Source organism: Cariama cristata, unplaced genomic scaffold (assembly GCF_000690535.1).
Source record: "Cariama cristata isolate BGI_N322 unplaced genomic scaffold, ASM69053v1 scaffold4714, whole genome shotgun sequence".
NCBI lineage: Eukaryota > Metazoa > Chordata > Aves > Cariamiformes > Cariamidae > Cariama > Cariama cristata.
This window is the reverse complement of record NW_009611075.1, coordinates 9,854-33,741: the sequence shown is the minus strand read 5'-3', so window position 1 is coordinate 33,741 and position 23,888 is coordinate 9,854. Positions and strand designations below refer to the sequence as shown.

General features: G+C 40.2%; 1 protein-coding gene across 1 annotated transcript; it reads left to right on the top strand.

Moving 5' to 3' along the window:
• Positions 1 to 1,840: 1,840 nt before the first annotated feature.
• Positions 1,841 to 10,504, top strand: VAMP2 (vesicle-associated membrane protein 2 (synaptobrevin 2); the record flags this gene model as incomplete). Its single annotated transcript, XM_009698091.1, has 4 exons — positions 1,841 to 1,955; positions 5,542 to 5,700; positions 7,699 to 7,750; positions 9,939 to 10,504. Coding segments are annotated over 4 exons (343 nt in total), but the record flags the coding sequence as incomplete, so codon positions are not given.
• Between the last annotated feature and the right edge of the window lie 13,384 nt (positions 10,505 to 23,888).

Genomic DNA, 23,888 nt, shown 5'->3' with positions numbered 1-23,888 from the left:
TATGCTTACTCGTGAAAACATGTGATCAGGAAAAATACTTCTTACATGTTTCCCTTCTGTAGTCTCTGGGATGCTAACAAGAGGGGAGCTCTGTTAAACTTTGGAGTAGTGAACAGTGTGACACAATGCTTCCATGGAAAAAATTCTGCTTGTGTTGGTTAGGAAAAAGCCTGTTTACTTCCTTGACTGCAAAGAAATTTTACAAACTCAATTTTAGCTCTGTTGTTGCACCACGAACTCCCTTTGAAGTTGTTAAACCTCCAGGGACATCTTGTTTTGTGTTACTTGAGTCTGATATACATCAGATTTTGATCCTTTGTGACAACAGGGTAAACTCAGAATAAATCCTGTTGGGACCCTGGCCCATGGCCCTTAAATGGAGTAATTCCATTGCAGGTAGCAGCAGCATCTGGTCTTTTATATTTTTAATAGTGACTGTGAAGTCATCAAAGGATGAGCAATTTGTGTACGGCTGAAGTTCTTTTCTTTCAACTAAAGCCTGATAATGATGTTCTCACCCACATTTAAAAAAAAAAAAGGAGGAAGTGTAAGATACAGTAGTGCTGCCGATCTCCAAACAGCTGCTCCATCACTGTGAGGGTCAGCATTATCTGTAGGGATCTCAGTCCACAGACGGTACTGTCAAACTGAATTTTGCAGCTTAAGGTACCTTTGGGGAACTAACTTTAGTGCCCTAGGTGATTTGACAGTGTATTAGTGAGGCCAGAATTCCAGCAGCATTAATCAGAGCCCAGGATGTAAAAGGGAATGATTCACAGAGAAACACTGTGTTCTCTTAGTCTCTCACTGTGGGAAGGCATTGGTAATGCATGAGTGGGATTTGCGACATTTTTCAGTTCACATGCTTAGGGATATCCTCTGCAGCTTCAGGAAGGGTTTTGTTGCTCTGCAGGGAGAAGGGACAGGGGTCCCTTGAAAGGAAAGGTAAGGTTAAAGTGTGTGTGTGAAGGGCAACTGGCTAAGGTTGAGGGACCCTGTTCAGGCTGGCAGGGTGACTTGTCTGCACATACTTGTGCACTGAGAGAGACTGGAACTGTTGTTGGATTTTAAAGGAACTTTTGGTTTGTCTTTTCTTTTAGAGCAAGCTGGGGAAAACCAGTGTTGATGCTTAAGGAAAGAGCTGATGTGCAGGAGATCAGGGCTCTGTTCACAGCATTGCTGCAAATATTCATCCAGGGTCCATGGCAGATGTTCAAGCCTGGCCAGCTGCTCTGGTGGGGCATTTGGTGACCACTGATGGATGGGGTTGTTAAGCATTGCTCAATGCCTGAGATGACTAACCCCATGCTGTGTGCAGTTCTTACCTGCACTTCCTCCTCCACTTCTTTCTCCTCTCTTTCAGTTTACCTTTACTTGGTTAGCTTCCAGCCAGACACTGAGGAGCAGACGAGTTTGTCACTCAGCACACTGAGGAGGAAGGCAGGGTCACAGCCCTGACTCCTAGAGCATCAACACAAAATACCCAGAGCAGAGTCTGTTTCCTTAGTGGAACATAAGCTCTGTCCTGCTAGTCAGGCCTGTGATCAGTTTGGCCATTGACTGAACTTAGGGTAGATATTCTGAATTTCTTGCTGTTTAAAAAGGCAGCAAGGGAGGGGAAGAGTTTGATATGGTCCTATCAAGAAATAGTGTGAAAACTAATTGCAGCATGGGAGGGAATGGAACACTAGGATTGTGATCCAGGAATGAAAAATGTGGGCTCTGAGACAACGGAAAACTCCTTTTAAGAGATAGGTACTTTTGACTTCTTCCAGAAAAGGGGTAGTGAACAAGTGAAGATGGTTTCAGTCACTTCTTATGTTCTCTGGTTTTGATCTAGGTCTGCTCCAGCTCCTACCCAAGGTCCCAGCAGTGCCGGGGCTGCAGGGCCACCTCCTGCTACCAATGTGTCAAGCAACAAACGGCTGCAGCAGACACAAGCCCGGGTGGATGAGGTAAGTGGCTCCAAGTGATTTGTTGCTCACTCCAAGGGTGCTGATGTGGTTATCTTTTTTCCTTTAAGATGCTTTCCTCCCTAGTGATCCAGCAACTCCTGCTCATCTGAAGGCAGTGGATCTAGGAAATGAGGTTTACCAAACGGTGGCATTTATGAGGAGGCAGACAGTACAAGAGAGATTCTGAGTATGAACATCCTTGTACCAGTAACACTTCTGCAGAATAAACATGGGCATTGGTGCCAATTCAGGAATTCACCCCAGTCAGTCAGTTTAGGAGGAAATGTCGTAGTGGAACCATCTTTTTTAATGCCTTCCTAAAGATTAGATGCTAATCTCATGGCTATTTCGCAGGGATAGACCATCAGCTTCTCATAGATAGATTCAAGCCATGAGAATTGTGCAGCTGAGGGCTATGTTCATTAACCAGAGCTCTACTGATTAATAATTACAATTTATCCCCAAAGAAAGGCACCCACACATGATGTCATAACAACACCTTCACCAAATACCCACTCTTTTTGTTGGTCTTGGAGGACCATGCGCCTGTTCCAGCTTGGATCCTTAAATTCTTGTAGCATACAGATACCCTGCCACCTTGGCTGTAATGCCAGTGTCCATCTAACTTCTGTGACAATGGGAATAAGTGGTCATACCACCACTCATAGGTGTAGTCCCTGAGTGTACCAGCAGAACAGTAGCAGCTGTAACATCCTTGCACACCCGCTGTGCAGATTGGTGTGCTGGGTATTAAGTACAGAGTTTTGCTAAAGCCCTACAAAGACTTAAGTAAATAATTGCTTACTGTCCACGGGGAAGTGGCCAGGGCTTGTGTGATTCTTTAATGCCAAGTCAATAAAATACGCATTAGAAAATAGCTATCAACATGCATAAAGGCCTCTATTGTCAAAAGATCCAGGTTGCTTTAAAAATAGTAGAGAAGATCTCAACATCCAACTCAAATGCATTTCTCAAATGCTGTCAAATTGAGCTTTGTCTTTTTGAGAACTTTTTCTTTGCTGAAGATCTGAAGCAGGGTCTTTCTGGACTCCTCATTGCTGATCCTCAGAGCTCATCACAAGAACATCCCTTGCCTTCAGAAATGTCTGCAGAAATTTCTAGGCCAGCTTCTCTCTAACTTCATTCACACTAACTTCATTGACATTAGTGGAGTGTCTCTTGCAGTGGGGAAAGGAATATTACATTTCAGCTTTTGTCTTGGGTCAGAATAATGAAATAAACTTCTTGTCCTGAACATATTACATTATGATGGTGCTATGATTGTTTATGTGAAATACAGCAAAAGTAATTGTCCCTAGAAGATGAAAAATAATTGCTAGTTATTGTCTAAAACGAGTGATGCAGGTCAGATACAGAAGACTTTTCAAGCAGATCAATGGAGAGAGCTCCAGTGAGGCTAGTGAACCCCTGCTTTTTGTTTAAGATACTCTGTATATTGCGACTTTTCACTCAAGCCCGTGCAAGTTTGTCTTCTTAGAATCATAGAATCATAGAATCATTATGGTTGGAAGAGACCTCAAAGATCATCAAGTCCAACCGTACACCTGATGCCACCCTGTCCACTAAACCATGTCTTGTAAAGCAAGATGGTATAATTTGGGCAGGAACTTTTATCCAGTATGACAGGACAGTGAGTAGTTCTTGGATTTGAGGATTATGCAGGTGGTAATCAAGATCCACATTTTTTTTGGCCTCACATTTTAGAGGGGGACTGAGGTTGGTATGGGCTTTGAGTGGATAGCACATGGTCAATGGATCCTTGTTTAATAGGGAAATCACAGTATAAGAACAGCCAAGGGATAAAAACGCCACTGGGCTTTCAGTACTGTGAAGTCACCAGGGTGAAACTGGTTTATAGCCCCTAATGATCTGCTCTGTTAAGCATTGCTTTGAACTTCCCGCTAGACCTTTCCTGGTGGTTTTTCTTTCCTGTCTTGTGGGAAAGTAACCTGTAGGTGGCACCAAACACCACAGCGTAGCCCTGCGCTCCTCTGGCCGTTCTGGTTCAAGTGCTGCTCTGCACAGCACTTCGGATCCAAACCCAAATCGCAGCGACGCGATCACGACTTTGCTTAAGAGAAAATTTTTGGTCTTAGTAAAATGAGTGACATTTTTAATGCTATAACCGTACTGGGTTTTCCACTCTGATTTCTCTAAGCATCCTAGACCTTATTTTCTGAGGCTCAGATCTAGGTTTTAGTCTAGACAAACATTTATTTGTTTGACAAAAAGGCATTCTCGTCTGGAGGAGTGTTCACTGCAGTCAGGTTAAATTCAATAAATAGTTCTGGGCCAAAAAAAATCAGAGAATGGGTAAGAAGTGTTACAGTATTTTAAAATAGTTTAAAATTTTCACTACAAATTATCGTACCAAACCAAAATTCAGCTAAACACTAGCTGAGAAATGAAAACAAAAGTTTGTTGTTTTTCTGTTGTTGTTGTTTTGTATGAAATTAAACGCTTGGAAGGTTTAGGTTTGGAAAAGCAAGTAAGAAAATTTCAGTTGACCAAAACATTTGATTGTATTTTAGGTATGGTAGACAAGTGAAACAAATCTTTTGAGTTTTGAAACGGCGCTTAACCCTATGCCAGTCGTTTCAAAGATTCTTTCACTATGAGTTTTTTTTAACAACTCTGCGTTTCTGCAGGTAATAGTTAAATTATATTAGATACAAACAACATGAACTTCTGTATTACAGAGTATGAGAAGTAACACACGAGCAACCGTATTCACTGCTAGAATTAGTGGACATAACTTTACTGAGATTGATATACTGTTTAACATTTACATTAGTGATGAATTTGTACAGGATTCCTACTTAGAGTTATTGGCTTGCTGTAAGCGGTTTTTCGTCTAACTCAATGTATAAAATATATGCATGACAAGGCCTTACCTATTGTGTACTGGCTGTGCACAGTTTTTTTGCTGAAGCTGTGCAGTGAAGTGGCACGAGCTCCCTGCTACACTTCAGGCTGTATTTTCTCAGGTAAAATTTACTCCTCCTCCAGTTTCAAGCAGGACTTCAAATTATGGCTGGGAAGTCATCTTGTTCGAGAAACACCTGCAGAATGAGTAAATTCCTTGGTCAGGAAATGCATATAGTTCCCTTTAGAGTGACCTTTCTCTAGCCAATTTCTATAGTTCAGGTAAGGAAGTTATATTAAATGTATAAGGAAAATAATGGCTTGATCTTAGTGGTAACTGGACAAATGTCAACCAAATTGTAATACTGGTCTCCATCAGTTTTTTGTATCTATAGTGAAGTAGCTAGTTGTAGGCTAAAAGAACTCAAAAGCTTTAATGAAACTCATTACGGTATTTCATAATGTCCCTTTGTTTTTTACCTTTAAGGGCATCTGAACACAGTATAGCTATGTTCATCTTGTTCTCACTGTGTCTGTTTCCATAGGCATGGTTTTTGAGGCACTGCCCAGGTAATTGCCATCACATACCATAACGGCAAATGGCTGCTTTCAGTATGATATGATATTCCAGACTGTGAACATACGGGTGACTTTCAGCTTTACTGTGTGTGGAATCTGATGTGAGGCTGTGCCTTTGCAGGTGGTAGACATCATGAGAATGAACGTGGACAAGGTGCTAGAAAGAGACCAGAAGCTGTCAGAGCTTGACAACCGGGCAGATGCATTGCAAGCAGGTGCCTCACAGTTTGAAACCAGTGCAGCCAAACTGAAGAGAAAATACTGGTGGAAAAATTGCAAGGTAAGGAACATAAATTTTTGTTAAGAATCACTTCACAGCAGACGTTACTTTCACATGCATTTAATGGGACTTTGCTTGCAGGATGGCATCTTTAAGTGGTCTCTTCTTGTCAAGAGGAGAAAGAGATGCCTTGCCCTCTAGGCTCCAGGATAATAAATCAAGCAACTTTGATCTTTACCAGAATCTATTCTTTAGATAATTTCAGCAGTACCTAAAATGTAGAAACAAATTTTGATGATTCAGTTAGTGCCTGCAGATTGGGATAGGAGAGCATTCCATGTTAATTCATGTCAGTTCGCTGTGTGAACCACAAAACCTGAACAGGTGTAGTAAATTCTAGAAGTGGGAAAAAAGAAGCTTTTTCCTTGTGGGGAGGTCATCAGGCTCTTGATCTTTCTTTAAGATGGTAAACTACCAAAAACATACTTGGTTCCACAAACGGCTGTGAGAAGTGAGGAAATGACAGTCTCTTTTAAAGAGGGGCAGATAAGAACAGAGCAGGACTTTAATCAACCAGCTCTCTCCTCTGCTGTCTTCAGAGTCTCATCCTTTCCCACAAGCAGAGGAAACCTCACTCTCCTTTGCTTTTTTCAGACCTCCTCCAGGATTTGTGTTTTCTGGAAGCAGAAACTTCAGCTCCACTTATTCATATAAGACCCCATATCCTTGCTTCTTTCTACTCATGCACCACCAACACTATGCCAAAAGTTCAGCTTCATTTCCATTTCTCTTCAGTACCATCTTTGCTGCTGACTATTCAAGTCCACCCAAATAAAACCACCTGTTCCCAAAGGAGAATCCCACATGTATCTCTCACCAGTCTGTTGCCCGCTTCAATCCATAGTGCTATGAAATGTAAAGCAAAGCAAAATATCCTGGGTAAACTACATGCACAAACACTCCAGAAGTAAGTGGTTCTAGGTTAGAAATTCAACTGAGCGGTTCCTCTGGGCCTCTTCTAGCTGTTGCCCAGTTGCTTTGCCTGCCGGTGAGGGAAGCAGGCCTTTTGGCCGCTACAGACACAGATTTTGACTTAGGTTCACCCATGCTGACTGCAGTCACCACAATGACCTACACTACACTAGACCTTCAAACCTACCCTCATTTTTCTTTCCTCGTTTCCCTTCCTGCTTTACCCTGACAAGCAGAATCCCCCTGTTCTTCCCCTGGCTCCCAAACTCTGGAAGGAGTGGGAAAAATAAATAAATCTTCAAGCCAATGGCTGGCTGTGTCCTCCTGACGTGTCGGGAGGAATGAAGGCCTTGATTTGACATGTCCATGTTTGTTGTTTCTCAGTCTTTCCATTCTCACTGGGGTAATGATGGGAATTGGACTGCAGCATCTCTGGTGGCCCCCAGCAAGTCTCATGTGGGGCCTCTACCTCCCACAACTTAGTGCTGGTATGGTCTGTGCACAGCTGGCTCTGATGTATCTGTTCCTGTGGGAACAGACTTCAACTTTGCAGTAAGCTATTTCCAAGCTAACGCACTAGAAACCATGCTGGCTAGCATGGGCTATGTCTCTCAACAGCACAAGTACACAAAGAACAAATAGCTGCCAGGCTTTAGACATCTCCAGCTGCCTCTTCCCTGACTATGGGAACGTGGTGAGAAGTGATGAAGTTACTTTGGTATAAAGTAGTACATGGCTGCATGTGAACTAAGCCACTTAAATCACCTCTGGAGTTGTTTTACTTCAGAAGTTTACTTTTTCTTTTCTTTACTTCTGAAAATGGACAAGGTTGGTCACTGCATCTTAGCTGATGGGCAAGAACTTGCTAGTTTTGACAAGATACTATGTCTGTTGCTGGTGGTCAGCTGTTCCTAAAATTGACAGTAAATTTGGGGCCTTAAGAAGTCTGTTGCAGTGAGTCTTTGCAAGAATTGAATGTGCAAGGAATGAGCCACTAAGTAAAAGCAAAAAACTTGAGGGGTTAACGTCTTTCATGTGAAAACCTGACTTTGTCTTTTTTTTTTTCTCATAACTTTCTTTTTATAGATGATGATCATCCTTGGTGTAGTATGCGCAGTCATTCTCATTATAATTATAAGTGAGTAACTCATTTTCTCTTTCGTTTATGATCTCCATAGCTCTGAGACTTACAAAGTGCTGATATGTTAAAAAACAAAACAAAAAATTGATATAAAATATTTAAACTGATTAATTTGTGAAATTCCCCTTCTAGTGTCATGCTGTTATAGTGAGAATTACTGCAAACTCTCTGGACACTTACGTAGGTAGAACTTGTTGACATTTAATGTATTTTTACATTAGCACGTTATGTAACTTTGCCTAGGATTAAAGACTCTCCCCTTTCACGTTTATATAAATTTTTATGCAGTCTCAGATATCTTCCTTTCATTACAACCAGTGCCACAGTCCTGGTGTTTTCTAGTAAGAATAGTAATGCTTGAATTAACCTTACACCTATAAAAAGAAGGTGAAGACCTACATGCAAACGGGCATCTGATGAGTTTTTTAAAAGCATGTAGGTGCCTAGTTCCCACCAAATAAGCTGAAATTTGAGATGTTGGTGCTTCTGAAAAGCCCTTTGCGTCTTGAATACCTAAATATTGTTAAAAGATGGCCCAAAGTCTTACTGAGTTCTTGTCTTGAAAGAGCATCTCATTCCACACGTGTTACAGGAAAGATAGCATATGAATGAATAATAGCAGTCCTGTTGGTTGGGAGCCAGGGATCTTGTAATGACAGGAACTGAACATTTTATTTATGTAACATCTGTGTTAGCAACAGCTGTTATGTGACATAACTGTAACATGGCATTAACTCCTAAAAGGAAGATTTCTTGAGTTAGACAATCCAGCTAGTAACCCAGAAGAGATTCACCAGGAGGCTAGACTGTGGATGTGAATTAATTCCCAGCTCTCAAATTACATGCCTTGTATTCACCATGTTTCTATTTTCCTCTGTTGCTTCTGTAAAGAAGGCTTATAGAATCACCTGTATACATGACTAAATGGATTGAGATACATGTGGCAGTTTATTAGTCTTATGAGTGCTGGCACCAGAGTGACCCAGAATAATTCTAGGGTTTCGTAACACTGATACGTCAAGAATGGGAAATGGCTAGATATTAATTAACTATATTAACTGGGTACTCAAGGCAACTGGCTTCAAGGGAAAGATGGGCCTTTGTTCTGCAGTCTAGTGCAGCAACCTGGGAAGACAGGTGTGCAGCCGTTGAACGGGTTGCTGTGTATATATGCATCATTGAGCATTATGTGTGTCTTAACAAGAAAGTAAAAAGCAGACAAGATAGCTCATATTTTCTCCTTAGAAGTAAAGGCTGAAACTATATATAAAGTAATAACATTGTTTTCCTCCTGGTTTTAAATATCAGATGCCTGTCCTGGTAACTTCAGAAACAGATGTAGCAGGTTTGAAACAGCTTAGGTTGGGTTTAGGGTATTTAGTCACAAACTTGAGTGTCACATCATCAAACCCAGGACATGTCTCACTATAGTGAGATCTACTGCAAGTTTAGTTAGATTTAAATGTATCTGGATCTTAAATTATTTTTTCAGTCTATTTGATCCTTCTGTAATAGTGCCTAAAGGTTGCAGCTTCAGGAAGGACCCTGTGTCTTGAACTCAATGATGTATTTATTTACAGTAGTTCTCAAGTATATGTTTAAATCCTGTTGACATCAAGTGTCTAAGTACTGTCACAGACAAGACCTGCATGGCTTCTCTAGTCACTGATTTGAAGGGGAACAAGATCATACTCTCCATGCAGGGGCAGCTATAGATGCAGATGAATTGGGTAGTTCCTCACAGTAACAAGCTGGGGTTTTGAAGTGGCCCAAGCCAGGCTTCCTACCATCCTGGTAGTAGGGCCCTGGAAAAGCAGGTTGGCTCCCTGCTGAAGGAAGAGTTACAGCTTGTGGGGCTGCAGGTGTTGCTGGAGCTGGGGATGGTGGCTAACAGCACCATCAGTCCTTGCCCTTTCTATCTTTCGAGCCACAGTCTCCCCTGCTTTCCACTCCAGTTCCCCCTCCAAACTCCTTTTGACACAGGAGGAGCATCCCCGTTCCAGCCAGGAAGGCATACTGTATGTGAGACATGGCATGCTCTTTCAGCAAAGATGTGCTAAAGGTGTTTGCTGTCCTCTGACAGCACATGCTTCTGTGAGATAAAGCGCAACAGTAACTCTGTAATAACTGTTGGTTTATGTCTGTCTTTTTTTTCCCCCCTCCTCCCTTCTGCTCCTTTTCCCAGTTTATTTCTCCACTTGAAAAAGCAAAGAAGGAAGACTTGGCACAACTTTGTTCACATCAACCAACGATACAGTGTTCCTTTGTTGAACTCCGCTTTTTAATTCCTGATGTCTTGGGATTTTTGCTTGTAATAACCCATAAGCATTCACTGTGGTGTGTTTTGGAATTCTGTTGTTTCCACAAGAAACTGTACCAGCTAAATACTGCCAAGTAGTTCCATACACTGTCTTATCACTGTGTCTTAAAATGTGTATGCACTGACCTTCAGAAACTGTAGTATATGAAAAGCATCCTAAACATCTCAGAATCAGAGAATGCAGCTATGGGGAAGCTCCTGCTTAAAGGGCCACTGTCAGGTGGATTGGACCCAAACCTAAGGTTGCAGCATCATTAGAGCCAAAATTCTCAATCTTAGCACCTAAAGTTGGATGGCAAAATCCACTATCAGATGTAACTTTTTGAGGTAGTGAGTATCTGCTACTCCCACTGAAGAGTGAGGTACCTACAAGTATTCAAGTGAGAAATCTTATTTCTACTTAGCCAAACAAACACAGATTTTTTGAGATTAGTTGTAGTATCGAAGTCTAAAAACATTGCCTGCAGAAAATAAATAGGACTGGATTATTATCTTTTGAATTTTTCCTTATATGGTGTTCTGTACAACCAGGATGGCCTCAATACGAAAGCCAGAAAGAAAACTGTATGACAACCAAAAAAAGCATTAGTTAGCATGATCTTGAAAAAGCCAAATGAAATGCAAAATTGATAATACAGCATCATAAATGACCAAGATAGAGACTTTCGCTAAAAACACAAGGCACTGTTTTGTCAGACTACATGGGACTCTCTTGAATGCCAATCCCCAATACTTACGGCCCTAACTTAAATCACATGAACAACTTTGGTGATGTTTGTGGCTTCCCAGCACAACTCTAGGAAGCTACCTTTGCACCATTTTGCAGAAATGGTTCCCACTCTGAGGACCATTCAAAAATCAGGAAGAAGGTATGGGTACACAGAAGGAACAGTGGAGAGAGGCTGAGAAGGGAAGGGTACCTAGCAAAGCTTTCCTGGAGAAGAGGAAGGCAGAGAAACACTGTTCCAAAGTGGTGGTGTTAATAGGCTTTTAAAAAATTCAATTGAATTTGTGTGTGTGTATAGTTGAGAAACTATAGTGTTGTCTTCATAAACTGCTCAGCTGAGACGTTTTTCATACTCAATTAGCCCAAACTAACAGTTGATGTAATTAAGAGAAATTATATATTGTGGTTTGAGAGAAAGTTCTTGTATGTTATTGTTGTGGAGTTTCTCCCAAATGTTGAATTCCTTGTTTTTTCTTTTTTAGACACTCAATAATTTAATCATGGTTAACCAAACTAAAAATGAATTATCAAATTTCGAGCCCAGAAATTCAGAAAAGGTCTTTTTAGGATAACTCCTTCAGAATTTCTAAGAAGAATTCATAGAATTAAAAAAAAAAGATAAATAATTGGTTTGTAGTTTGGGTTTTTTTTTTCATCTGCATTTAATTAGGGTGTAGAAATGGTGATAATAGTGGTGTAAATATTCCCACAGTGGAGAATCTCTCTTGACGTCATCTTGGATTAAAAAAAAAAAGAGACCCAGAGCAGTTTGTTACAGTAGATGTATATACAAATTGTGCTTAAGTAGAATTTCGCAGAGAGAATAAGCAAAGATCAGTTGAAAGGTTCCAGTTGCATTTTTTTCCGTATATATTTACTACTTCATATTCACATGTACTGTTTCATATAATTAAGTAGTACATGGCCACAGTCTTCATGAAACTTAACTTTCAAAGTTACTAATGTGCTACTGGACTCCCCAGTATGCCCTGTTTGCTTCAGTCCTTCAGCTGAGCGATACATAAACAATTCTAAAATCCTCATAGGCCAGACAGAAAACTCTGCTGTCATGAAGGGACTGACTCCATGAGGTGTCACGACTGAATGCTATGTATAATTGGGCCTTCGCTGGAAAAGGAAGAAGTCATCCAACTTCAGGACCCTTTTTAAACTACTAAGATATTTGGCGATCTGATATGAGAGAATTCTCTCCAAAGAGTGAGACCCTGGCACCCATCCCCATGTTGAGCATGGCTTGATCCTCACAGGGCTTCTCTACAGGAATGCTGAAAGGACTCATGAAATGAAGATAGCTTTCACTGAAGATGGTACAACCAGCAAGGTTATGTGGTGATACAGATCCTTAACGTAGAGAGCACCTTCTCCTATGAGACTCTGAACTGACTACTTAGCTGATGCGGCTGCAAATACACATCAAAGAGTTTGAATCCTCTAGCTACAAAGATGCAAAGTTTCCAAATGAAACTGTAATGAAACTGCTATAAGGATGCAAAGCTTACATCCTCTTTACTAATGTATCTCAAGCAAGTTAATAACCGAAGTGGGAGCTTTAGGGGAGAGTGGAGAAGAGAAACTGCTGGTTGTGGAATGTGTACTCCTTCTCCTTCAAAACAGTAACTAATGGGGATAGCTGCTAAATGTTGGTGAAAATTTGCAAGAAAGAGTTTAGTCAAGAAACGTAGCCTCTAATAGGTTATAAAATGTTTGTGAAGAGACAATTTCTTTCTGTGTGCTAATGAAATATGCTAAATTAATGCGTTTAACTCTTTTAAGTTGTTTGCATGTAGTGTGCTTGTGAATTCTTGATGTTTGCTAGTTGTGCTGTGCTGGTTGGTTGCAGTCGGTAAGAGAAGTCATGTAACATTTCTAATTCAGCCCAGGAAGCATGAACAAGTATGTCCTTCCCTGATGCACAGACCCAGACTCGAACTGCTCCTGCAGAGGGTTAATTCTTCTGCAGGGAGAATATGGTAATATAGGACTGTTCAGGGTCATAGAATGTGCAACACCACCAGGTATAAGTAGACTGGTACAGAGGACAATCTGTATAAACACAGTTGGAGATCTTACTTGTATTGAAGCCAGGATTGATTGCTTTCCATTCACTGCCTTCACGTTTGAAATGTCCATGCAGTTACAACTGCCTACTTGTAACAGTAAATATCCCATGAAAAGGTTAAGTCATTCTTCTTTAGTCAGCACTGATCAGAATTTCAGTTACTGGGCAGAATTTCAACTACTACTCTTCATCACTAACTATTGCCTAGACTTTTACCTTGGGCTGGTAAAAAGGCACAAAATGGTCTCCTTTTACCCACTCCCCAGCAAAGCCTCAGGGAACTGCAGGGCTGATTGCTCTCTGACTGCCTTCTTGGGGACTGAACTGAAGACTTCTCTGGCTGGAAGCAAGGATTTTGATAGCTTTAGCCAGAGCCAAACATTGTTTGAGACTTGCATATTCTATCCTTATACGAAGCGATTACTCTTCCTCTGATGTGTGGGCTACAGCTGCAGAGCTAGGATGCTAGCATGATACACCATTCAGAGACGGCATAGCTGAAATGGAATGGTTAGGAGCTGGTCTGTGCTTGTACCACAGCTGCAGTTTGGCTTTCCAATGAGTGCGCATCAGACTCTGAGGTTGAAGAAGTATTATTTGCATCCATTATCCACAGGCAAGTACATTGGTCCTGCTTGGGCATTACACCTTCTTCCTTCTAATTTAGCTCACCTTGCAATAACAAAAATGTGGCTTTAAACCTGAAAGAATTGGTACACAGAACTTGCAGGAGCAAGTAGCATGGAAGCCCAAACAGAGCACTTGACCTGATTTTCACTTGACATTATGTAACAGCACAGTCAAGCCAACGCAGTCCAACATAATCCAATATTATCAGAAGGAGGACCAGAGAATCTGATAAAGATTCTGAATGTAACCTAGGGTCTGTAACACAAGACTTAATTTAGAAGAGTAGTCAGTTTGATTTTTAAAAGCTGGCCCTTTAATTGTGTTGGAACCTGCATCAGGTTAGCCCCGCTAACAGTTCAGGCAAATAAAATACTTGGCTTTTTTTCTTTTTAAATAGTGGTCTGCAATAAGTCACTTAAATGCTCACAGTCATGGAGGAACAGGACAGTATTAACTGTGTAAGGAATTAATTAGAACAGCCACAATCTGCTATGTTTTTGTCTAGGTAGCAAGACTTTTTGAAATTCTCCTGTTTCTGTGTCTGCTTTCTGTCACTGCTTCTCTGACAGGGCTTCACATAACTTTATGAACAGCTGAACTACTTCTTGTCTGCATACAATGGATTTTAGCTCTTAAGAGCAAGTTAATGACTTGATATCTGTGTTAGAGCATACCTGTAAAACAGTGATATCTACTTCTTGGAAGTGCATCTACCATGGGAGACTCAAACTTCAGGAACTTTTAGAAGCTCAGATGTTACTCAACTCTTTTTCATGCTTTTACGAAGTGAATTTTTCTCTGTTCCATGGGAGGTTATCCACCCAGTGGGAGTATGTGTAATTAGTTTGTTATGACAGCGCCTTCATCACATATGTTGGTGCTAGACCTTCGCAAAGAGACTAGAGAACAGTTGGGCATGATCCAGGATTTAGATCTCAACCCCGCTTCTCCTGCCCTTTAAACAGGGAAGAGGGCTAAACCAGTAGCCATATAAGGCACCGGGCTTGCTCCCAATGTACACAATGAGTATTGGAGAAAGGCCTCGAAGAGACCAAAGTCTCTTTGGTCTGGATTCATGTCCTGACCTGAACTTTAGACCCATAACAGATCATAACCTTTGGGGCTCCTGTGTAGTCAGAAGAGTGAGATTGCTCTTCCAGCCAGTTCCTCCTCTCACCTGATTTAGGTCCCTCTTGCTAGACAAGAGACATTTAAGCATGTGTTTCTTCATGCAAGAGAAAGCACAAGCACCCTCAAATTACCTTCTTTAAAAGCAAAACCAAAAAGACCGAAGAATTTGTTTGAAAAAAATGAATTATATCTAGAGAAATGATTGGCTGAAGATTTCTCAGATGGTGACATTATTTTCAGGAGGGATACTAGATTGGGATGTATGAAACAATCAAACCAGAAGCTTACATCAATTGTTCTTTCTTCATCTCATCTCTTTCAAAACCACTTCTCTATTCCACTTCAAGAAAGGATTTTGTTTTCCTCTTCAGCTAATTTCCCTTCCTTATTTCATTAATGTATGTCTCCATTGATGTGCTCAGTAGCTTTTTTTCTCCATTGAGAACCAGAAGATTGTCTGCCTTTAAACACATGCATAAAAGAGATCTGAGCCACCCAAGGAGTTTACCTTTCTTCCTGATTCACTGACATTTAAAAGCTACATCTTAGAATAAAGCAGAAAATCTGTGGCAGTCTGGTTACATGCAGTTTTGGTGGAGTAAACACTTGATTATTCAACAATGAGTCACTTCTGCAGTAACCTCATTCTGTCATGACTTTATCACATCTGCTAACTCTCCAAAGCAAAAATCATAACCTGCACTGATTTAAAACATGAATACAGCCTCGTGGTTCATATATAACACTATTCAACCAAAGAAGCCATGTGCTATAAGTTTAAAAGGACAAAGTACTTGTTCTCAAAGAGAAAATATCATAGAGAACAACAAAGATAATTATGAAAAAAAGCTTCTCCATTCTTTAGCTCTTCTCACACTATCTGGCTTTTCCATTATTCTTCAAGTCTCTTTGTTCTTTTAGAAAGCCTTCGTGGTTTTGGAGTGTAGTGTATTTGGAACATAGCATGTTGGGGCTAGGGTTGTTCTGCTGCCCTCTCAGTTGACTCCCTGCCTTCTGCCATATTGTTATTGTTGACCTCAACCAGAGCTGCGGTAGGCCCAAGTGGAGCAGAACCTCCTCCCCAAAACGCCCTGCTGTCTTCAAACCAGCCTCTACTGATGGGACAAGAACACTGGAGGCAGAATATGGCTCCTGGATCTTAATTTGGTTCAACATGATGTGATACAAAAGAAGGCTCCTGACTGCTAGACTACAGCATTTTTGCTACACTACTTTAATTGTAACACTGGAATTTTAATTAAATGTATTTAATATTTCTTGTAACGGTAATTTCATCCTTTTTGATGGAAAGGAGAGGAAACACCAAATAAGGATAGTGTGATAATGACAAGACAGTAAATTGGGAAACCGTTTAAGTGAAATATAGCCAACACTCAGTAAACTCCTTTGTATAAGTGGCTATACCTAAGAGCACCTTTTGTACATTAAAACCAAGCAGTGTTAGTCTATTGAAGTGCATATGGACTACTACTTAAAATGAACTATGACAAATGGTAGTTGAATTTACTTCCTTTCACTTTTTTCTTGAAAACCCAGGAGATATATGCAGGAAAGATGATCTAGTATTGTTTGCAGAGCATGCCATTTGGAGTATGCCATCTAAAGACATGCTGCTGTTGTCAGCTGCAGAAATGGTCGAGGACTTCAGTCAAATAAGGGCTCCAGAGTGCTTGGTGCCATAAAGATACATACTGATGCCTACTTTGTGGTACAGCACTTTGGTCTCAGTAAGGAAATCTTTTTGACACAGCATGATTATTTTGCTTACCCTTGTTCCACTCTGGTATCTATGCTTGTCCACTAGTAATTGCTGAATCCATTATATTCCTGTCATGTATGTGTGTACACATGCTGGTGGTCTGAGCTTTTGTAATGAAAATAGTTTACAAGAATTAAGAGGTCTCAATATTTCAATCTATCCTTTGAAATTAGTTTCTCGCCCTGATAAGCTGCAGGTTTGTTTAAAGTAAGAGTAAATAATGGCAGCTGCTGTTATTTTCTTTGTAAGATCAATGTTTGAGATATTGCATATAATGGAGCTACAAATTCGTAAATGCACAATGCATAATTGTTTTCGGAAGTTCAGCTATTAATATTTAGAGTATTGACCTGAAAGGTTGCAACAATTTCTCCATTAGTCACAGTAGTGTTGGCTGGACCTGAAAATTCAGTAGTCAGCGCGGCTACCACGCTGCTAGCAAGCTACGGCGTGCTAAATAATGCAAGTTCAGCCTTTCATGAAACTTAAAAGAAAAAAAAAGATTCTGAATAAAAGTAGAAATGTATAGTAAAGGCCATGGGTATACAGTTTAACCATTACTTATTTAAGTATTATTTATCTATTATTTAAGCAATTAACAGCTATACAAATAGTCAAATAATTAGTTTCCAAAGCCCATTTATTGATGAAAGAATATTTTTCGCACTAGAAATGCTAAGTTTAACCTATGCTTCATTTGCTTTTTCCCCAGATTGGAAATAAAATAAAGCGCTGATGTAGCTAAGACACACTCACAGATCTGCACAATAAGATGTTACTGATAGCCCACTAGTTGTCATGAAAAACATCATTACTTTGTCTTGTAAATGAAAAAAGTCCTCCCTCCGTCAACCACATATGTGGTAAAATATTAATCACATTATGTGTATCAGCACCACTGAAAGATTAGATGTTAGTACCTCCTACTCAAGAGCAGGGCTTAAAAACATCCTTTGTCTGTTCCAAAAATACATTTTAAGGAGGAAACACCAACTGTTGTAGAGGTTAGATTTTTATTTGACAACTCCTATTCTTTTTTCCTCCCCCTTTCTGAAAGAAGTGCTCATATATATAGACAAGCATTTGCCATTTGGGTGATATGTTCTCTTTCCAAGCATGAAAGAATTGAAACTTAGCCAGCATTGACTGTGAGTAACCTTTAGTTTGTTTTGCAGCATAAAAAGTTCTCTTAGTGGTAATATATGAACTCTTATTATAAGCTTGTTTTAGACATTGCAGGAAATGAGATTGTAGCCAGCTAATTAGTGTTTTCCTTAATGACTTATACTTGAGTCTTAACACAGAAAAGCAGCCTCTGGAGGTGTTATCTAATCGCTTCAGCACTGTGGACTTAAAATGGACAGATGGTTGAGTATCTCACACTCTCCAGCCCAGAGTGAAGAGCAAAGCATGCCCTATTCTGAAAGCAACTTCAACATGTTGCTTAAGCATACAGAGAATTTCCATTCTCTGTTTAAGACAACAAAAAAACCCTCTCATTTGTCCTTACTAAATCCAGGCCTGATATGGAATCTGTGCTGTGTTCCAATTCAGGAAAGGAAAAGCCTTTCCTTTGGATGATAGAAAAATAGGGGTAGAAAAGACCCCTGGGGTTTATCTAGTCCAATTTCCTGCTCGAAGCAGAGCCATCTTTGAGGTTGGATCAAGTTGCACAGGGTTTGTCTTCTTGAGTTTTGAAAATCTCCAAGGCTGGTGATTCCACAGCGAATTCTGCCATTGGATATATTCTCTGCCCTATCAAAGCTGATAAAAGTGCAGTATGCACCTTCATAAGCATATGTAGTTTATGTTTTTGCCTCTTTTTTTGTGCACTGATCTGATTAAACTCAGATCTAGTGGGAGTATATGCATTTTTCAAAGAGCTTCCACTGACATCAAGAACTTTTCTTTCTTCCTCATTTACGCTGGAGTAAGCCAGATCTGATCACACTGAGGATATGAGTGCATTCTCTCCCCTCTGTGTATATGAAGCCTGCTCTGCTGACACTGAAGCTGAGTATAGGTGCAGGACCAGATTCAGGACATCTGGTAAAGTCTAGTTTTGTCACTGATCTCAGACAGTACAGAACCTTGAGTGGCTACTAAGTTACTAGGCTGGCGTCAAAGAAAGAAGAGGATTTACTGAGATTACGATTTCTCCTCACAAGTCACCTTGGCAATGCCACCTCTCTTTCAAATGCTGCTGGAATGACAATGCAAAATGAAAACCATTCTTCTACCTCTTTCCTTTTAATTCTTCAAGCTTTACTTCCTCTAATAGGAATAACCAGAAATAAGTTTTCTGTTGCCCTTTTAAAAACTAAAGTCCGGACCACATCTTTAATTGCAGCCTTTTAAAGGCCACACAGTAGTGTCAAGCTATGTAGTAATGCACTCAGAAAGTCTGTGCTGAGAACAGCATCTCTCACCTCATAGACTCAGCTGTACTGAGCAAGAAATTGTGAATTGTGCCTCTACAGAAAACATTCTATTTGCATGTTATTAGAGCTACCTGGGGAGGAAATATAATGTTGTGGAGACTAGGAAATTTCTTAAAGTGCTTTACCTGGAGGTCAGTGGAATTCCATTTATAAATGATGAATGCATGCATTTTGATGCTAAAATTGTGATGACATATGAAGTTTGAGATTACTGTACTTTTCTGTGGACAGTGATTTTTTTTTGATGTGGTGAATGTATTTTCCAAGAATATCGCAGACATTTGTAACATGTATGTTTGTGCCAATAAATCTTGTTTTAAGAAGTTGCTTTTTGTATCATTTCTGTTCCCAATACACCAGTTAAAGGACAGTTAAGCAGCTTCAGCTTTCATTCCCTCTCTGTGTTAAGTGCTGAAGACTCATGGATATTAAGATTTTCTAATTCATAGTGAGTTTTTACACATTCAGTCTAATAGAAAAGAAAAAAAACACTTCTGTTGTATAAACAAGAATGAACTCTGTACAAAAAGGGGGATTGGAGACAGTGGTACAACCATTAAAGAAGTGTGAAGAGGAGCAGATGGGAGAACGCATTTAGTGCATTGGACCTTATTCTTAACTTTCTTAATGGTAACATAAGTTTTCCTTTTAATAGGGCACAGTTAACTCAGGGAACTCATTGCCACGAGATACTGTTAGTTCACAAATTTAGTGTACTTTGGATACATTTGTGAAATGAAGAAAGAAGGATTCTTTGTCAGAGGGATACGGACTCTCTTGCAGGGTCATCTTCTGTCTTAACTTGAAACAGCTGATGCTGGTGAGTAGTGTAATGGCTTAATGGGGCATGGTAACTGTTGCCATCATTATTCCTAATGAGTAATTAAGTTCTTTGAAGGGACAAGAGTTGGAAGCTGCTTTTCTCCCCCTCTTAGTGACTACACCTACATTTAAAAATATATAAGCATCACAGTAACTCCTGGGTAGCTTTGCACCTTCATGCATATGGGGTGTTATTCAACAGCTCTTTTAATTTTTGCAAATCAACTCGGCACATATAAAGGGGACAGTATCACCTCTCCCTGCCCAAACACACCAAAACCAGGTAATGTTAAGATGCCTTCTTGTATGACAGTGCTTTATTAGTAAAACTAGATTTTTTTCCTTGGTAACTCTTAGTATACCTGGCAATAAATCAGGGACATTTTGAGTCTATAAGGAGGAGCTTGGAAAAAGCAATCATTGTTTTCATACAGTGCATATTCTGGTCTACGTGAAATAGCAAATAAGGACTAAGTGAGCAGCTGAATTAGGTTGATTGATGCATATGAATGTGATGTTGAAGAACACAGGAAACTGATCAAAGCCAAAATGAGGCTTATGCTAATAATTAAGAGAGCACAATGGGCTCTTATAGCATTAGCACTCTTATAGTCAGGTTACATAGCTCAGTTTTGTTGAAACAAAATGTCCCAATTTCTGACTTTTGAGCTTACAAAGAATTCTAGCAAATGGTAGAACTAAGTGAAAATGAAATTACGTGTAATGTAATGGAGAGATTAAGGTGGATATGGCAGAATCAGTAAGATTATATGGAAAATCTAATGCACTTTTGTATGCTGTTCAGATAGCAGATTTGCATAATTCATGGATGTTCAGGGAGTAAAAGGAAGGACTGCATCTTAGGGGTTACTAAGTCACAGGAGGTGAAAAGCTCTGGACTTGCATATGCTTTGGAAAGTCAATAGCAGATAGTTCAAAGACAAAACAAACCTTGAAGTGACTCTCTACATAGTTTGCTTTGTGAGTTGAAATACATGGAGGTAAGTGAATGAATAAGATGCTTTTAAGTACTCCTGATGGATCTAAAATTTCAAAAAAACACAAACCCTCACATGACAAAAGATGGTCAGAACTGCAATCTGAGAAGAAAAGTAGGTAATCTTGAGACTGCTAGAGCCCTGTATGAGAGCTAGCTAGGCAGTGATGCTGACTATTATAAAACCAAACTATCTTTTTTTGCTCTCCCAGATGTTTCAAATCTAGGGGAACATAACCTTGTAACACTACCTGTGGTTTGGGCAGCTACCATCAAAAGCTCTTACCGCGATGTGGTAGACACATTAAATACATTTTACTGTGGGAATTTCCTGGTACCAAATGCGCTGAGTTATTACACTTTTAAGGCAGCTTTTAGAACAATTCTGCAGAAATAACACTCTTGCGTTCTCCCTTAGCATCTGAACAGTCTAATCATAATTTAACTGCTGTTACCTGAACTCCTTTACAAAGGCAAGTAAGCCTGGCTTTTCTGCCTTCTGTTGGCCATAATGCAGCTTTACTCTGTTGAATGTAGTCAGTGGATTTGATAATTAAACTTCTAGTTCTTATCTAAGAACTGGCAAGTTGTTCTTTTTACTAGAAGATGCATCATGTTATTTATATATTCTCTGGGTTAGCCTAGAAAACATTTGCTCCGTAGTCCAGCTTCACTAGGAGCCTGGAGAGACTTCCCAATACCATATAGTTCATGCCTCTGTGATACAATCTGTAGTAAGCCATAATGACAGTGCAGTGAAAGAGCTGGAAAGATCAGGGGTGTCGCCAACATCATACAGCCTTGCATCAACTCAGGCTTTGTTAAACTTCCTTCCTAATAATTCAAGAAACATATAGAGGAGAGAAAACCAAAAATTCTCCCTAGTTTGCATTAAATGACCAGGGGGGTGGGGAGGAGTTTCTTTTCTCGGCTCAGAATTCAGTGAGTTAGTTTAACTGTGCACAGGATGCAGAAAGCAAGCATCTGACACTGTAATGCCACAAGGAACACTGGGATTAATAATGTCTGAGGAGCTGGGAAAGTAAACCAGTTTTATATAGCTTTCTAGACAAAGGAAGCCTTGAAATACGGAGTTATTACAGTGTACATATTGCACTGGCAAAGAACAATTCCATCTCCTTTCAAATCACTTTGGAGACACCTACAAGTTCCAGTGACAAAGTTCAATCTTTTTTTATCACCAGAACTGTCATTAGTTTTGCTACCCTTCCACCTGCTTATCAGGCACCATTTGATAACCACATGCACTCTTGGCCCCCTTCAGTCCTTTAGAAAGCTCGATCTGAACTTTGTTCCTAAGCTGGCTAGAAAACTCTTTCTAATGTCCTGATTACTATCTGGGAACAATTTATAGTTCTTACTCTTCTGTTTGCTATTTTTCTTCAGTTTGACTAGCCCATGTCCTCCTTGGTCATCCTGACAGTCCATCACTTAGGACCAGAGCAGCTTGCAAAATGCTGTTTGTGGTGGCACAAACATGTTATTGTCTGTATTAAAGAAACCTGAAACATCCTACTACCGTATTTCTCACAACTGCATTTACTCTCTCACCCCCACAGCAGTCACCCTAATCATCCTGTGTTACACCTGTTGCTTTTTAAAAATCTCTTTCTCTTACCTCTGTAGTTTAGGATCAATAAAATTATCATTGGTGAAACAATAGTAAGCAATATTCTCAAGGATGAATTTGATCAAATTCTCCTGCTGCTACCACCAAAACAAATCCTATTGGTACCTCTAATGCCTAGCCAGATGACAGCTAGGTGACCTGAGACACTGGCTATGGCAGACAATCAAGTAATAGTTTCATTTCAGAGTTTTTTGTTTCACTCATAAGTCTCAATGCCAGTTGAAAATGCTATTATTTTTGAGATGCCTAGGGTTGGCAGCTAGATGGAAAAAATACAGTAGCAGTCTTTGTTGATGAGAAAAGGCATCTCTGGGGAGCTGTAAGCAAAAGCAGCATCCTCAAGGCCTGTCTTTACTCTGAGTGAAGAGCTAGCCCACATGTTCTGCGGCTGAGCCTAGAACTTGGAGCCCTACGGAGTGAGAAAACCAAGCTGGCTGTATAAGCAGCATTGCTGCATTTTGGTGGTGCTGTACCTGTTAGGAGGTTCCCTTGGCTATATATAGACTTACTGGCTCTCACGTAGGATATTGAAGTGTCTTCTGATGCCATTAAGACAATGCCATCTTACAGGTACCGCTGTGTCTGGATTTTATTAAAAAATGGTCTTTGGGCAGTTAGATCATTAATACACAATTAAGTGCAGCATGAACTCTTCTTCAGCCTTGTATAGCTGTACAACACATCATGCTTACATGATGTGTGTCTGACAAAGAGAAGCAGCAAAAAAGGCACATAATCACTAAAAGGGAGCCCTATCTGCTCCTGTTTGACCCAGACACAAGTGAGGAATCAAACCTCAACCCATCCAACCTAGCAGCTTCTATTCCTGATTGTTTTCTCTTTGCAGACCATAGCAGAATCTGTGGGAGGTTCTGGTAGAGATTTGCGGAAATGCTCACCCCTCCTTAAAATGTGTTGGCTAGAGTGAGTGTATCACTAAGTATCTGCAATGCCAGAAAACAGGTTGTCTTAAAATTTGTTTTCCTATAAATAAATAAATATTTTAAAAGAAATCTTGTCTTGCTTTTATAACTGCCTTAACAGAGGGGAGGAAGGAAAAAAAAAAGGACACGTTTCCAGGTTTTAGCTGGCCAGCAGTGCAACCACCTGCCTGCTGCAGTGCCCTGACGTGAGTCTGTACAGGACTCGGGAGGCATCTGGCCAGCCGACTGGTGCGCAGCCTGAGGAACATCAAACAGCGGCAGCATTGCCCTGTGACAGCATGGGCACTGTCAGTCACCGCTTATCATTCCAGCGAATTTTTCACACATGATGGCATCATAGACTAACAGCATCAGAATTGATCTCAAATGCAAAACAAATTTGGTCATGATTTGTCTGTACAGGATTAAACGGCATTGTCCACCCCTTGGGTTAGCCATTCTGCTGTAATTGGCATTAATTTTAACAGTTTTTCAGATCTCTTTTTTGTCTCCTGTACATCAGTTACCTCAGCCCAGGCTTCAAATTTCTCAAGCATTCTCAAACTTAATGGCATTTTTCTTTGTGGTTTTGGCACTGCCTCATTCTCCCTCTCTGCTTCATCCCACCTGTTC